This window comes from Orbicella franksi, chromosome 15, assembly GCF_964199315.1.
Source record: "Orbicella franksi chromosome 15, jaOrbFran1.1, whole genome shotgun sequence".
Lineage (NCBI taxonomy): Eukaryota > Metazoa > Cnidaria > Anthozoa > Scleractinia > Merulinidae > Orbicella > Orbicella franksi.
The window spans coordinates 12,893,440-12,906,852 of record NC_138159.1 but is presented as its reverse complement, the minus strand read 5'-3'; the positions used below and the strand labels follow the sequence as shown (position 1 = coordinate 12,906,852).

The 13,413-nt window shown below is 38.0% G+C and overlaps 1 protein-coding gene across 2 annotated transcripts in view; it reads left to right on the top strand.

Moving 5' to 3' along the window:
* LOC145469969 (leucine-rich PPR motif-containing protein, mitochondrial-like) overlaps positions 1-13,413 on the top strand; it is a 53,712-nt gene that overhangs the window by 25,940 nt on the left and 14,359 nt on the right. Inside the window, exons 1-9 of one of the 2 annotated variants that reach the window (XM_081453794.1) lie at positions 3,724-4,196; positions 4,475-5,046; positions 5,585-5,627; positions 6,396-6,481; positions 7,449-7,535; positions 8,928-8,993; positions 10,289-10,345; positions 11,582-11,680; positions 12,341-12,393. In XM_081453794.1, coding sequence (XP_081309920.1) covers positions 5,624-5,627; positions 6,396-6,481; positions 7,449-7,535; positions 8,928-8,993; positions 10,289-10,345; positions 11,582-11,680; positions 12,341-12,393 — 452 coding nt within the window. In that variant the 5' untranslated portion in view covers positions 3,724-4,196; positions 4,475-5,046; positions 5,585-5,623. Of the gene's footprint in view, positions 1-661; positions 747-2,187; positions 2,261-3,723; positions 4,197-4,474; positions 5,047-5,584; positions 5,628-6,395; positions 6,482-7,448; positions 7,536-8,927; positions 8,994-10,288; positions 11,047-11,581; positions 11,681-12,340; positions 12,394-13,413 lie in introns of those variants that run through there. The other variant, XM_081453795.1, reaches the window with a different exon arrangement.

The following is a 13,413-nucleotide window of genomic DNA, read 5'->3' as shown; positions in this document are numbered from 1 at the left end:
AGCATTTTTCTTTTCACACAGGCTACTTGTTTATGCTATAAAATGGCTTCAAGAGGAAAGATGCAATTTTCGTCATAGTACCACTTTAAAACACATGAATATTTCAAACCCTTTTGCTCCTTTTTTATGGTAATTAAGTATTAATTTTTCAAGGTAGAAACATCAACTCAGAAAAAAATTCCAAGTTCCAGATGGGGTTTGAACCCACAACCCTCCTTGAGGGTCGTGGGTTCAAATCCCATCTGGAACTTGGAATTTTTTTCCAAGTTGATGTTTCTACCGTGAAAAATTTCTACCTTGAAAATTTCCTTATAAGACTCACTTTGGAGGGTGGTTGGTTGCATCTTTGATATGCCTTAATGTGACTGCGCGATGCAGTTAGTGAGTTCGTATATGCCTAGACATCATTTGGCTGTGTGACTGCGCAATGCGGTTCCAGTCAAAGACCCACATTTCACCCTTGCTCACCATAGAGTCTCCAGTAGCTCAATGGCTAGAGTATCCGACTAGATCACGGAGGGTCGTGGGTTCAGATCCCATCTGGAACTCGGAATTTTTTTCCCAGTTGATGTTTCTACCGTGAAAAATTTCTACCTTGAAAATTTCCTTATAATACTCAATTAAGTATTAGGTTAACTATTCTAAGCTTGTCCTCTTTAAGGGAGTGCCCTTGTCAAAAACTGTTCTGACATCCATGGTGCAGCTGGTTATGACAACAGGAGAGCTAGAGAAACTGGAAAAAATTAGTGAGTAATTATTAGAGATTTCTTTCATGAGTCCAGTAATTAAAGGACAAGGTCACTCCAAAAAGGTTACTTTTTTTGTATTTGCCTACTTGTATGCTAAGTAAACTTCTGTCAGTTTTTCCACTCACCGAAGTTTAAGCCTCTGAAGTGCCCGTTATCCTCAAGAAATTTGTCTCAAAAGAAGCGTCTTCGGAGGCTGCCATTTTGACACTGTTTTGGCAGCCAGGCTGTGTTTATGTGACGTCATTCCGTCTGATTTGAAATTGGTGACAAGGAGAAAAACCTGCACCTGACTTGGCATCCTTCACAAGGTCAGCATGGAGCATGTTTGGCTCAAAATGATATGGCTCAAGAGCAGCCATAAGCTAGAGTGCTTGTCAGAAGCCATTTGGACAAAGTCTCTCAGATGGAATGACGTCAAGAAAAACGCGGCGCCACTGCTGAGTGCCATTCAAAGTGGCAGCAAGATGTTGCACTTTAGAGGCTGAAACTCCGGTGAGTGGCTAAACTTAGCGCAAGGTTTTTATCAGTATTGACAAAAAAATACTTGTTTTGGAGTGACCTCCTCCTTTAAGCATAGCAGATTCAGCGAAGCTGGACTGGGTTCATATACTACATGTTTTTGGTTTGTATCAAAAATATTGTGACATGGAGACCTTATAATGACAAGGTTTATGGTTCCCCCAAAAGTCATTAATTTTTCTTTGACACCTTGTATTCTCCATTCTGTCAGGTAAAGATTTTTTTCAATTTTATTGTCATATCAGAGTTGTCCAAAGTTGCAATTGATGCTGAAGCAAGTATATTTTGTAGACTAGAAATGGCGACAGTGAAGTTAAAAGGCTTCGACAGTTTCGTTGTTACATGTAGTTCAAAGAGAATTGACCTTTTATTCTGTTTGGAAATACTGCTCACATGATTTTGGCTACATATACTTTATATTGTGAAACTTTTATTCACGGCCTTCCCTGTCATCAATTTACTGGTATATGTATAGCCAAATAATTATATAATACAACATGTTTGCCACACTAACATCACAAGCTTGTAAAGGTTTGTCAGTGTGAACTACTTGTGATAGATAGAAAGGGCAAATAAAATGGTTCTCTGTTTCATAAAATTAGATATAAGATCAGATATATGAATAATAAGTTGTTGTTGTTGTTGTTGTTGTTGTTGTTGTTTTAGCTTCAATCAAGTCGAAAGCCAGATCACTGGAAGCATTATTAAAATTTATATAAATCTCCTGCAAATCGAGGCAGTTTGCTTAGCTAGAATTATTCAGAGATTCAATGATCTTGAATAGTAGTAATAATAATAATAATAAAAAGGTTCTTATTGCACATTTAGAATTCTCAATGCTCTTACAATTGCATATGATTAAAAAGAATAAAAACCTAACTAAAGGATGCAATAATAGTGCGATGCAATCTCATTTCAGTTGAACATGCTAAACAGGAAGGCGTCAGTCTCCAGTCCATAGCAACTGGTTTTGAAAATTACATCACGAAAAGGCATGTAAACCCTCACTTGTTTTATATCCGTCTGATATTACATTCTTTTTGCTGTAGTTAAGAGTTGAAACCCTCATTTCTATGTACAAATTTTACTCAGCTGTTTTCATACAGTTCTTATAGCACTTGCAAGCAGGTATGAGCCCCATATTTTTCTTATTGGACTCCAATCATTACTCCATTCATATGTTTTGGCACTCTCATTTGGATAACTTTAGTTGTTTTCTTAGTTTAGAAATCAGCTCAGGGGCAGATCTAGGGGGAGGGTGCATGGGGTGTGCATCCCCTCCCCCCTTGAAATGAAGCTGCCTTCTTCATATTCGCTTTTAAAATTTGTTTATGTCACCAGTCAGTTACGCCATTCCTTAATAGTGCACCCCCTCCTAAGAAAAATCCTGGATTCACCCCTGCAGCTCTGTAATAATCTTTTGTTGTTGAGTTTGCATACTTGTAACTGACTTCCTGAAAAAAGTAGTCTTTTTACAATGTAGTTGACTGGTCACACACATTAGGATTTCATTCACAGATGTAGCTTTAGATAGAATTTTCAATCTTTTACATAGATCTGTGTTGTAACTTAAAAGTTGTGAAAAGTGAATTAATCAACATGACATGAGTGTGGGACAGAGAAAAAATCTGAGTCCCTGACAGGAATCAAACTCATGACCTCCCAAACACTAGGCAGGCGCTAATTCCACTGAGCTACAATTAACTCATGGAGAGCAAGGTCATTTAACTGAGTTCATAAATAAGTGACGCATTTTGAATCCGTAATGAACAGACCAGCCCCAAGCCAATTACCAGATCCTCTGCCTGCAGATGTTCCCCTGAACATCGGCACTGGACCTATTTCTGAAGGAGAAATAACATCAGCCCTCACTCAACTAAAGAATGCCAAAGGTCCAGGGGTAGATAACATCCCTCCTGAAGCATTGAAGGAGGGAGGTCCTTGTACTGTGGAGGCACTGCATAGAATTTTAACCTTCGCATGGGAGAAAGAAGAGATTCCAGGTGACTGGAAGAGAGGTCTTCTAGTAAAGCTGACAAAGAAAGGGGACCTTAGTCGGTGCGGTAACTGGAGGGGAATAATGTTGCTCTCGATACCCAGCAAAGTCTTAACACGGGTCATATTGAACCGAATGAGGGTGGCGGTTGATGAAGCCCTGAGAGATGAGCAGGCGGGATTTAGGAAGGATCGCTCCTGTACCGATCAAATTGCCACTTTGAGGATTATTGTAGAGCAATCAATTGAGTGGTCATCCCCCCTATACCTGCTATTCGTGGATTTTGAGAAAGCCTTCGATTCTTTGGATAGGGAGGCTATGTGGAGGATTCTTCGTCATTATGGCATATCCGACAAAATCATCAATATGCTCAAGGTTCAGTATCAGGGCTTTACTTGCCGAGTGCTTCATGGAGGAACTTTGACCAACCCCATTGAGGTCAAGACCGGTGTGAGACAGGGGTGCCTTCTTTCACCGTTGCTATTCCTCATGGTACTTGATTGGGTGTCGAAGAATGCACATGAGCGTAAACGTTTGGGACTCCAATGGACACTGACCCAACGCCTAGAAGACTTGGATTATGCTGACGACCTTTGCTTACTAACACACCGACTAGTTGATATGAAAGAGAAGGGAGAAAGATTACAAGAGACTGGTGGGCAGGTTGGACTTAAAATCAACATCCAGAAAACAAAGGAGATGTGAATTGGCGTGAGGCAACAAGAATCGTTGGAACTCCATAGGGAAGGTGTTGAAAGAGTGTCTGAGTTCACGTATTTGGGAAGCATCATTAGTGAAACTGGTGGAACTGATGAGGACATCACAGCCAGGATCAGGAAAGCGCAATCGACATTCTCAATGCTTATGCCTGTGTGGAAGGAAAAATGCATCAGATTGCAAATGAAGCTCAGGATTTTCAATACAAACGTGAAGTCTGCCCTTCTGTATGGTTCGGAAACATGGAGATCGACAAAACTACTGACCAAGAAATTGCAAACCTTTACCAACAAGTGTTTAAGGAAGATCCTGAACATCCGCTGGCCAGAGGTCATTTCAAATGAAGAACTATGGGAAAGGACACAACAAATACATATAGAAGAAAGCATTATGAGAAGAAAATGGAAATGGATCGGGCATACGCTACGGAAGCCTGAGAATAATATCACCCGTTGCGCTCTCGAGTGGAACCCTCAGGGGTCTAGAAGAAGAGGTCGCCCAAAGCAATCCTGGAGGCGAAGTGTGATAGCTGAGCTCGCCAAGAATAAGTTCATGTGGATAGAGGCAAAGCGAACTGCCAGTAATAGAGTTAGGTGGAGATCCATGGTTGACGCCCTATGCTCCCCTTTAGGAGTGAAGATGGCCTAATGTAATGTAATAAATAAGTGATAGGTGTCCTGCATACTGCTAGGATCAACACTGTCTAAGTCATCGTGGGTACAAGACTAGGTCTTACTACAACTTAAAACTTAAAAAGTTTTAAGTTCACAGCTTAAAAGTTTCTAGAAAGTCTGCAATTTTCTAATGTCATGTTCATTCGTCACCTTAGAACACTTAGTAGAACACAACAAAATGGTACCACATGAAAGTAGTGCTCAGTAGTTTTTATTTAACTTGTCGTAATGTTGCCTACCATTTCATCCTGATCTATATTGAGTAATTCAACTGTTTTTCTGAGACACTCAGCTTACCTTTTTGCCAATTTGACAACTCATTCCATAATTTTTCATTATCATAATATTATTTTTGCCTTTCAGGTCTTTTGACCCTCATAATGGAGTGAAGGTGACTGATTTGTAATACTGCATGCCAAGTATTACATCTATTCAATCATCATTTATTAGAAAACTATTAATAAAGCAAATAGTCACATCTACATGATCTGTAAGTGATGATTTCTTTGAAAATCTCCAAGCCAGTGAATCTTTTGGTTCCTGAAGATCCCTGAATTTCATTGAAGTTTTCTAGTTTTTAAACTTACCACTTCTACCAATGGGTACTAATTTAGAGTATCACCGATTGTTACTTGTAAATCTGTGAGATTGCAAAATCTCAGAAAAGACAGTGTACAAGAATTCACATCTCTGTGTTAAGCTTCTTTTGTCAGTGCCTGCATCCAAAATTTCGTGTCCTTTCAAAGAGTGAAGAATTTGATTACTGTAAGTCTAATTTATGCGCACAGAAACAGAATAGTCGGAAGATAATATATTCTTCCTCTGAAATTGGAATTGATTATAACCACAAAATACCCTGTAGCCGTAAAATTAATAGCTAGATCAGGCTGCCATTCTTGTACTCAAAGAAATTGCTCTTCTGTTTTTAGATTCTTGAGGTTCTCAACAAGCACGACTGTACTTATGGAATGAGTAAGTTCAACCTGGATATAATGACTTCAATTTATGATAATATGTTCTCGATTAAACAGCAGGGCCTGAAAGAATGTCAGGTTTACAAGGTCAACTACCAAATGCTCATTATTGCTTTCTTTCTTGTTTCGCGTTGTGTTTAGTTGTGCTTTAAACTGAGTAAGCTTTACTTGTAATGATAAGGAATGTGGCTTTCAAAAATGATGAAAATGAGTATAGACTAAAGTGACAATAGTTACACCAAAAGGCACAGTAATAATAATTTTTTTTTTTTTGACTTTCTTATAGGGTATTTACCGGTACATGTTTTTGAGGGTTGAAATACTTTTAGCATAACTTATTAGAACAATGTTGTTCCAAGAAACTATTAATAACTTAACATACTTTCACAGTCTCCATGCTGATCAAAATGAGGCTACTGAGACTTAATAAGTTTCTTCCAATTCTACAAGCACTGGTATTAAAGATCTGAATTCTGTCAAACAACTACTGTATTGTTCAGAGGTTCAGCTGTTATTAATGGAAGACTTTATAAATGACTCTTAAGCACTGTGCTTATTCAAGGTGGCACTTGATCTGGCTGTGAATGTACTTTTAAGTTATTGCAATATGAGATACTATCCAATTTTGGATATTTTTTCTTAATATTTTTCATTGAAGACAGCTTACTTTTTAGCAATAATTTATTACCATGGCCATACCAAAGTTGTAGTTATTTCCATTTTATGGCAGACATTAACATACGTGTACTCTGCCTTCTTGTTTAAGGAAGCAAAATTGCAAATATATTTCAAGACAGCCCCGATGATTGTTCCAAGGACAATGCAACGTTTGTGTCCCTTCTCCTGAAAGCAGTAAGATCAATTTAATAATATTTTGTTTATTTTAAACAATTAAGTGTATTTTACATCTCCACATAAAAACACGGAACATACTCAAGCATTGTGTCCACATGTTTGAACAGTAAGATGTAACTTGTCCTAATTAATATAATTTTATTTTGTGCATCTACATTGTAACAAAGTTTTAAGAAAATCTGAAATTTTCCACTGTGACCTCCATGTCATCAGTATTCACTGGAAAACCTGAATCATGAGGTCTATCACAGTAGTGGTCATGATATTTGAATTATCGGCATGCACTATAGGGATTTTTCCACAGAGTTATTAGTGACAACTACCTTGCACAATTTCATAAATGGTATCTCATGAAAGTACTGCTCAAAAGATTTCATTGATTTCATTGATTTCATTAGAGCAACCTTGTACAGCATAATAAACAGTGCCACGTGAAAGTACTGCTCAATAGCTTTCATTTGAATGGTCACACACTAGGGTTTCATCCACAGACTTAAAAGTTAGAACCACCTTGTACAGCATAATAAACAGTACCACATGAAAGTACTGCTCAATAACTTTCATTTGAATGGTCAAACACTAGGGTTTCATCCACAGACTTAAAAGTTAGAACCACCTTGTACAGCATAGTAAACAGTACATGTACCACATGATAGAAAGTTCTGAACACACAATTGCTTTGATTTGATGTTTTCAAGCCCTAGAAAGCACTGTTCAATTACTAGGGGTTTCATCCACAGACTTAAAAGTCAAACCACCTTGCACAGCTTACACGTAATTGCATGAAAAGTACTAATGGCAGCTTTAAAATAATTGTCACACTAGGTTTGATGTGCATAATTAGAGATCAGTCACACTAACCTTCTTTTAAATGCATATTAGTTAGTATTACTCTAAACTACTGTTTTATGAGTTTCATTTGAATGTTCACATGTTTATTTTCAGTATTGTATTGTCTACACAGGGTCTGGGACACTTGCTGGACTCCCGGGCATACACATTTATGTTGAGCCGGTTTTTCAAGCTTAGAATGAACAATGAATTTTATGAGGTATTCTTAAAGTCTTTATTTTATTCCTTGGATCCGAGTACATTTATGAGAATGTAAGCTTACAAAGGTAGAAACTTGTTATCTTGAATTGAGTCCCATGGAAATAAGTTGCAATAAGAAACATCGATTAACAAGTACTTCAAAGTTGACATAACTGAATAACTAACTGTACAATCTGACTTCCAGGATGATGTTTAAAGCTAATGTTTTTGAATTAACTGACCTTCCTGTACATGATAATAAATTATTTTTTATAACAGTTGTAAAGTGGCATTTAAAGGGAATCTTGGCTAAAACACAGTTAAGTTCCAAATCGCAAGTTTTGTGTTGGTGTTAACTTGTTTCAGAGATATGGACAGTTCACTTAATTCTGCTATTTTCGGATTTTCTAATTTCCTGGTTGCTGCCATGTTTGTTTTTACAAAACTTATTTAGAAATTGTGGATGCTGTTTAAATTACAGCATTGTGTGGATCAAGGATATAGAAGTGCTTCTAATTAACAATTAGATTATTCGCTCTCGATTTCTATGAGGTGATAGTAGAATTCTTACTAAAATTCACTTCAAATAACGGTTTCCAATTATTTCTTGATATATTTATTAAACTTTGCGCCTGAAAAAGATCGCTCAGATGGAATTGTCATGTAAAATTGAAGTTGTGTGCACGCGCTTCAGTTTTTTCAATTATTTCAATTTTTAAAAGTCAAGATCCTGTAAATGCCCTTTAGTTAGACTTCTCAGGAATTTAATTATCCATTTGCATTAAAATTTCCTTCAAATCTTTGGGAAAACGAAAAAACGTCGCCATTTCCTAGACGACCTCCAGTCACTGCACTAATGGCTGATAGTGTTCAATGGCTCAGCCAATCAGATTACAGCATTTGCATTAGGAGAATTCTACCAATAGTTATTAGTATAAATCTACTAGCGTTCTCTCACAAATGCCGTTCTCTGACTGGCTACGTTACACACTATCTGTTATGTGATAGGTAGAGAGCAGCATAGCAATGTGCCCTTGTTAACAAAATGACGGCTGCTTCTTGTCGTTTTCGAAGGGTCTGTCAAGAGGATTTCGATAAAGTTTTGAACAACTAGTAGATTTATACTAAAACAATTAGCTTATGACCTCAAGATTTCTATGCGTGATAGTTGACTCAGGCTGCGCCCTCATCAACTATCAGGCGGGTTCCTACTCCATCACGTGTTACCCCAACATTAAATTCACTGCTAACCATCAGAATACAATGGAATGACCCAGACCTGTACCTAACAGCCATCCTGACCAATGTCTAACCGCACTAAACATAAGGCTGTTGTATAGGACAACTTCATGTACTTAAAATCAATTATTGGTTAATAATGACCGCTTGAATCTGTATTCTCTTTTTATAGTTTGTACAAATGATGAAAGAACATGAAGTCAATCTGGACGAACATCATTATAGAGTAATGCTGAGGGTAAGCATATGATAACCAACAGTAATGAGCAGACGATTTTTCTCAAGTACATGTAAAGAGAAGTCCACATACCAAAATTCAGCTACTTTTGAGCAGTTTCAAAACTGATTGAAAAATCTAAGGGACGTTCTTGCCTGCAGCCTTTCAATTAGATAATGAGTACAAGTTTTCCATGAGGTGATAGTTGATGAAGCCAAAGGCTAAATCAACTATCACCTCACAGAAATTGAGAGCACATTCAAAATGTTCTTTGAATGTAAAGGCATATCATTCAAAACATCATCGTGCAAAGTGTTGCTCCCCTGCTTTCACTGAATTAACAAACAAACAGCTGACAGTTTCCCCAACACTTTTTTTCCATGGACCATCCCACGCTAAGATGTCATCTAGCCAAATTCTCTGATGCTACTTTTACCACACCCACGGTTTTGCTCAATCCATCGCAAGTGACGATAGTAAAGTAGTTCTTTCAATGGTTATGTTTTGTGGAGTTGGAGATTAGTCAAAGTCAAAATTGACAGTCGGTAAAACATGAACAGAAATACTCACTCAAACCTAACAAGTAGCTTGAACATGCTATGAATCATGGACATAGGCAAGAGCTGTGAATGGGGCACTTTTGATATGTTTTTGATCCAGCTAATTTGCGACAAAGAGTAAGGGACAACAACTATTTTCAATAACAGCATCAACAGCACTGATCTACAAACAGAATCAATAAGCACTTGCTTGACTGGCCCCAAGCTCGGGAAACAGTGAGTTTTGTTTCCCCGAGACCCTCCATGTTCCCCGAGGCGAAGCCGAGGGAAACATTGAGGTCGAGGGGAAACAAAACTCACTGTTTCCCACTGAGCCAGTCATTAAGTGTTTTGTTATACCTCCCAAATCAAAAATAGAGAACGAAACTGCAAAAACTTGTTTGCTTGACACCGACTCATACACAAATTTGCCACAGTTTCAAGGAGTCAAAAGTTCAAGTTGTTTGTTCCCTAGGGAGCTAGTGAGTTTCGTTCGTCCTGGGGAGCTAGAGAGTTTTGACCAACGGCACTTGACACGTTCTCCTCCAGTCGGAAACGCATTTGAGTTGGGAGCTATAACAATAGACTTTATCAATAAGTCGAGAGGGCAGTAATCTTTGTAGCCTGTATAGCCCAAATCATGACCTAGTTTTCCATACACAACCTTGTTATAATTCTGAAATCTGACTGCATAGGAATCAATGAAGAGGGATTGACACAATTTTAATCTACAGGTCTGAAGAGATTTTAACTATGTTGTTTGTTAATGTTTCATAGATGATGGCCCTTGATGGAAAAGCTGAAGCTGCACAATTTTGTTTTGACAAGTATAAGGTACATTGTGCTATACATGGAATTATCAGTTTTTGCAATATGTTTCCTCGAGGAATAGTGCACTTTTGCAGACAATCATTTTTGTGCATGAAATATTGTATCATGTACAGGAAGCAAACGGATTAGGAAAGACTGAGATCATTTAAAAGTGGTGGAAACACTACTGATGCCTTAGAAATTTCTTCTTTTTTTTCTTCCCCGCTACCCATGAAGAAATTTCACTGTTTCCTAAACGTTTTTCCAAAGTTCATTAATAGTAGAGATATCCTGGTTGCCTCAAATTAATCCAAAAAGATCTCTTGTTCTTATGAAATAAAATGATGGTGTTCCTTGCTCCCAGAACCTCTGGGAGGCACCGTTAGATTTCTTCTATAATACCGGTAATTCTTTATTGAGTTCATTCATATAATTGTTACTGTCTAGTAGATAATTTAACGTCTTGAAAAAGTACATAAATCTGATTCTATCTACATTGAAATTAAAATTCGAGCTGGAGAACGTAATTAACCAGTTGGTTTTCTTGTTAGCTCCCCGTACAATTTAAGTTCTATATTGCCAGCAGATGAATAAAATAAAACAAGGAAGGAGAAATTAATTATAACATGTAACTTGTAAATTTGTTTAACCATTTGTTTAAGACAAAATTTCTTCGTTTGTTGTTTTGATTAAGTAGATAAGGTTTCATTTGCGTGGAAAATACAAGCACGATGTTGCTGTTGCTGTTGACGTCTTCTGTGATCTATTACTGAACAGATGCACAAAAAAACATGGAATGTACTTGTTATATATAATAAAGAAACAAACAAGAAGGTTAACGACATCATCTATGCATGTGTCCTTCAATAGCTCATAAGTACGAACTAATCAAAATGGGTGAATAATTTGACTTATTGTTTTGTCAATGTGTAACAAAACGATATGTCAAAACAATTAAGCCTTTGGAAAACGTTTACGAAACAGTGGAATTTCTTAATGGGTAGCAGGGAAGAAAAAATATGAAGAAATTTCGAAGGCATCAGTGGTGTTTTCACCACTTTTAAATGATCTCTTGCACATTTTCAATCTTTCCTCATCTGTCTTTTTTTCTTTTTTGCCTGTATCTTCTTTCACTGCTTTGACTACAGGTGGCTGAAGCCTTGGCCCTGATGCATTGTCACTCTTATTCTACGATTATGCTCTTGAAGATTCATCCAAGCATTATTTTCAATAACGTGATAACATGGACTTGATTTTTAGGACCTAATAGAGCCAAATGAAGCAGACATCAGCCATCTGATTACAGCATACGCCCTATGTCCAGAGGGAGGAATCAATATGGCTGAGCCAAGAGAGCGGGTACAGCTCATTATGATCAATTTATTCTGTGGTTATTGTTTTGTATGAGATTGTGAAATATAAGCCTGCGTCTACACGCATTCTCTGCGATAGAAGAGTTTTCGTCACATTCTGGCAGTACGAAAATTTTGGGCTACACAAGGTAATGGGTTTTCTTGTGTGGCAAGAATACGAAAAAGCTCTTTGTTTGTAGGGGACCTCTTGCTATGCAGGCTAGTGATAATTTGTGTGTGTACCTTGGTTTTTTTGGTCTGATAGCTACAATCCGAGACAAAAGTAGCTGGAACACTCACAGCACAGTAACAGATACATTATATAGTATTGCACATAGCTTCAAAATCTATCTATTTAGGATACCAAGAAACAACTCAGTGTAGTGGTCAGTGCATGACCTGAACCTAACTACTCAGCCACAATGCATCGTCACAGTCAAATTGAAAGCTCTCGTGACCAATGAAAATCATTTCAAATGCACATACACGTTGCTAAGATCTCTTCTGCCCGTTCATATATTTTGACTAGGTAAACCCAAGCTAACTTCCAAAGTCAATACAAACTGGGAGTGGCTGGGGGGTGTGTTAGTGTACTGTATGTCAGTGCTGTACATTACACTCTACACTGTCTGAGATTGTCTCACTTGTTTAATTTTACTTATTATAGAACATGAGACGAATTATTCAGCTATTCAATTTGCTGTGGAAAAAAGGATTCCAGTAAGTTACAGCAGTTTATCGCATAATAACTAATGTGTCCAGTGTTAAACTGAGAAGGCCTTGGTTCCTGGACGTTATTTTTCTCTCGCTGTGCATCTTGCGCCATCCACTGTTGGGTGATGGATGTATGGATGCCTGGGGGCTCGTGGCTGCGTTGTGAGGGCTGGCAGCTATGGCAGCAGTTCACTGGATGGGGGCCGGCTGGTCACAGTGGAGGCCTGGGTGCATTCAGTACCTATTCTTCATTTTGTCAGTTAATAGATCTTCCCGGCATTCCAACAAACACTGGCACCGAGTCGACGTCAGGGTGCACAAAAATAGACCAAATGTATGAAAATGTCCACCCCAACCTCCCTCTGGTGCTGTTGTTCATATGCACTGAAGTGGAATGCGGGAAAGGTCTATTATGGTGTGAAAGTATGTCCTGTTCAATTCAGATGACTCGTTAGTTCCAATACTGAGCTTTTCTGTGGCATGAAGTTTTGAGGTGTAGCTTTTTTTCCCTGATTGCATGCACGCCTATTGTTCATTACCCCAAGAATTGTGTCTGGTTGCCCGTAGAGTTCCCAAATACTCATTTATACTCTTAGCATAACAAAGAGAGGAGCTGTGAGAGCAACATGAGAACATCTCATAATTATGGCTTGATGAACAGAGCAGTTTGTTCTTGTAAACTGTGACCTGTAAAATTTGACAGTACATCCCTTTTATGGTTGTTCTGTTGAAACTGCAGGGATATTAGAGCAGGAGTTTTTCGTGCTGGAAGTTTTAGCTCAATAGATACCCCAGCCCCGTGCTCCTGAAACATGTTATACATTGACAAATGTAATTATTCAGAAGCAAATGTGTTTGAATCAAGACTCCAAGGAACAACATTCAAAGCAGCTCTTTGATATACCTTACAGTGAAAGGCCTTTAAAGGTTTGACTGAGCAGTCAAACCTCTTTGATAGACAGATTCGGCTGACGTGTTTGCATCCTTGTCGCCACTCGATTCAGACCATGTGATGATTCATTTGGG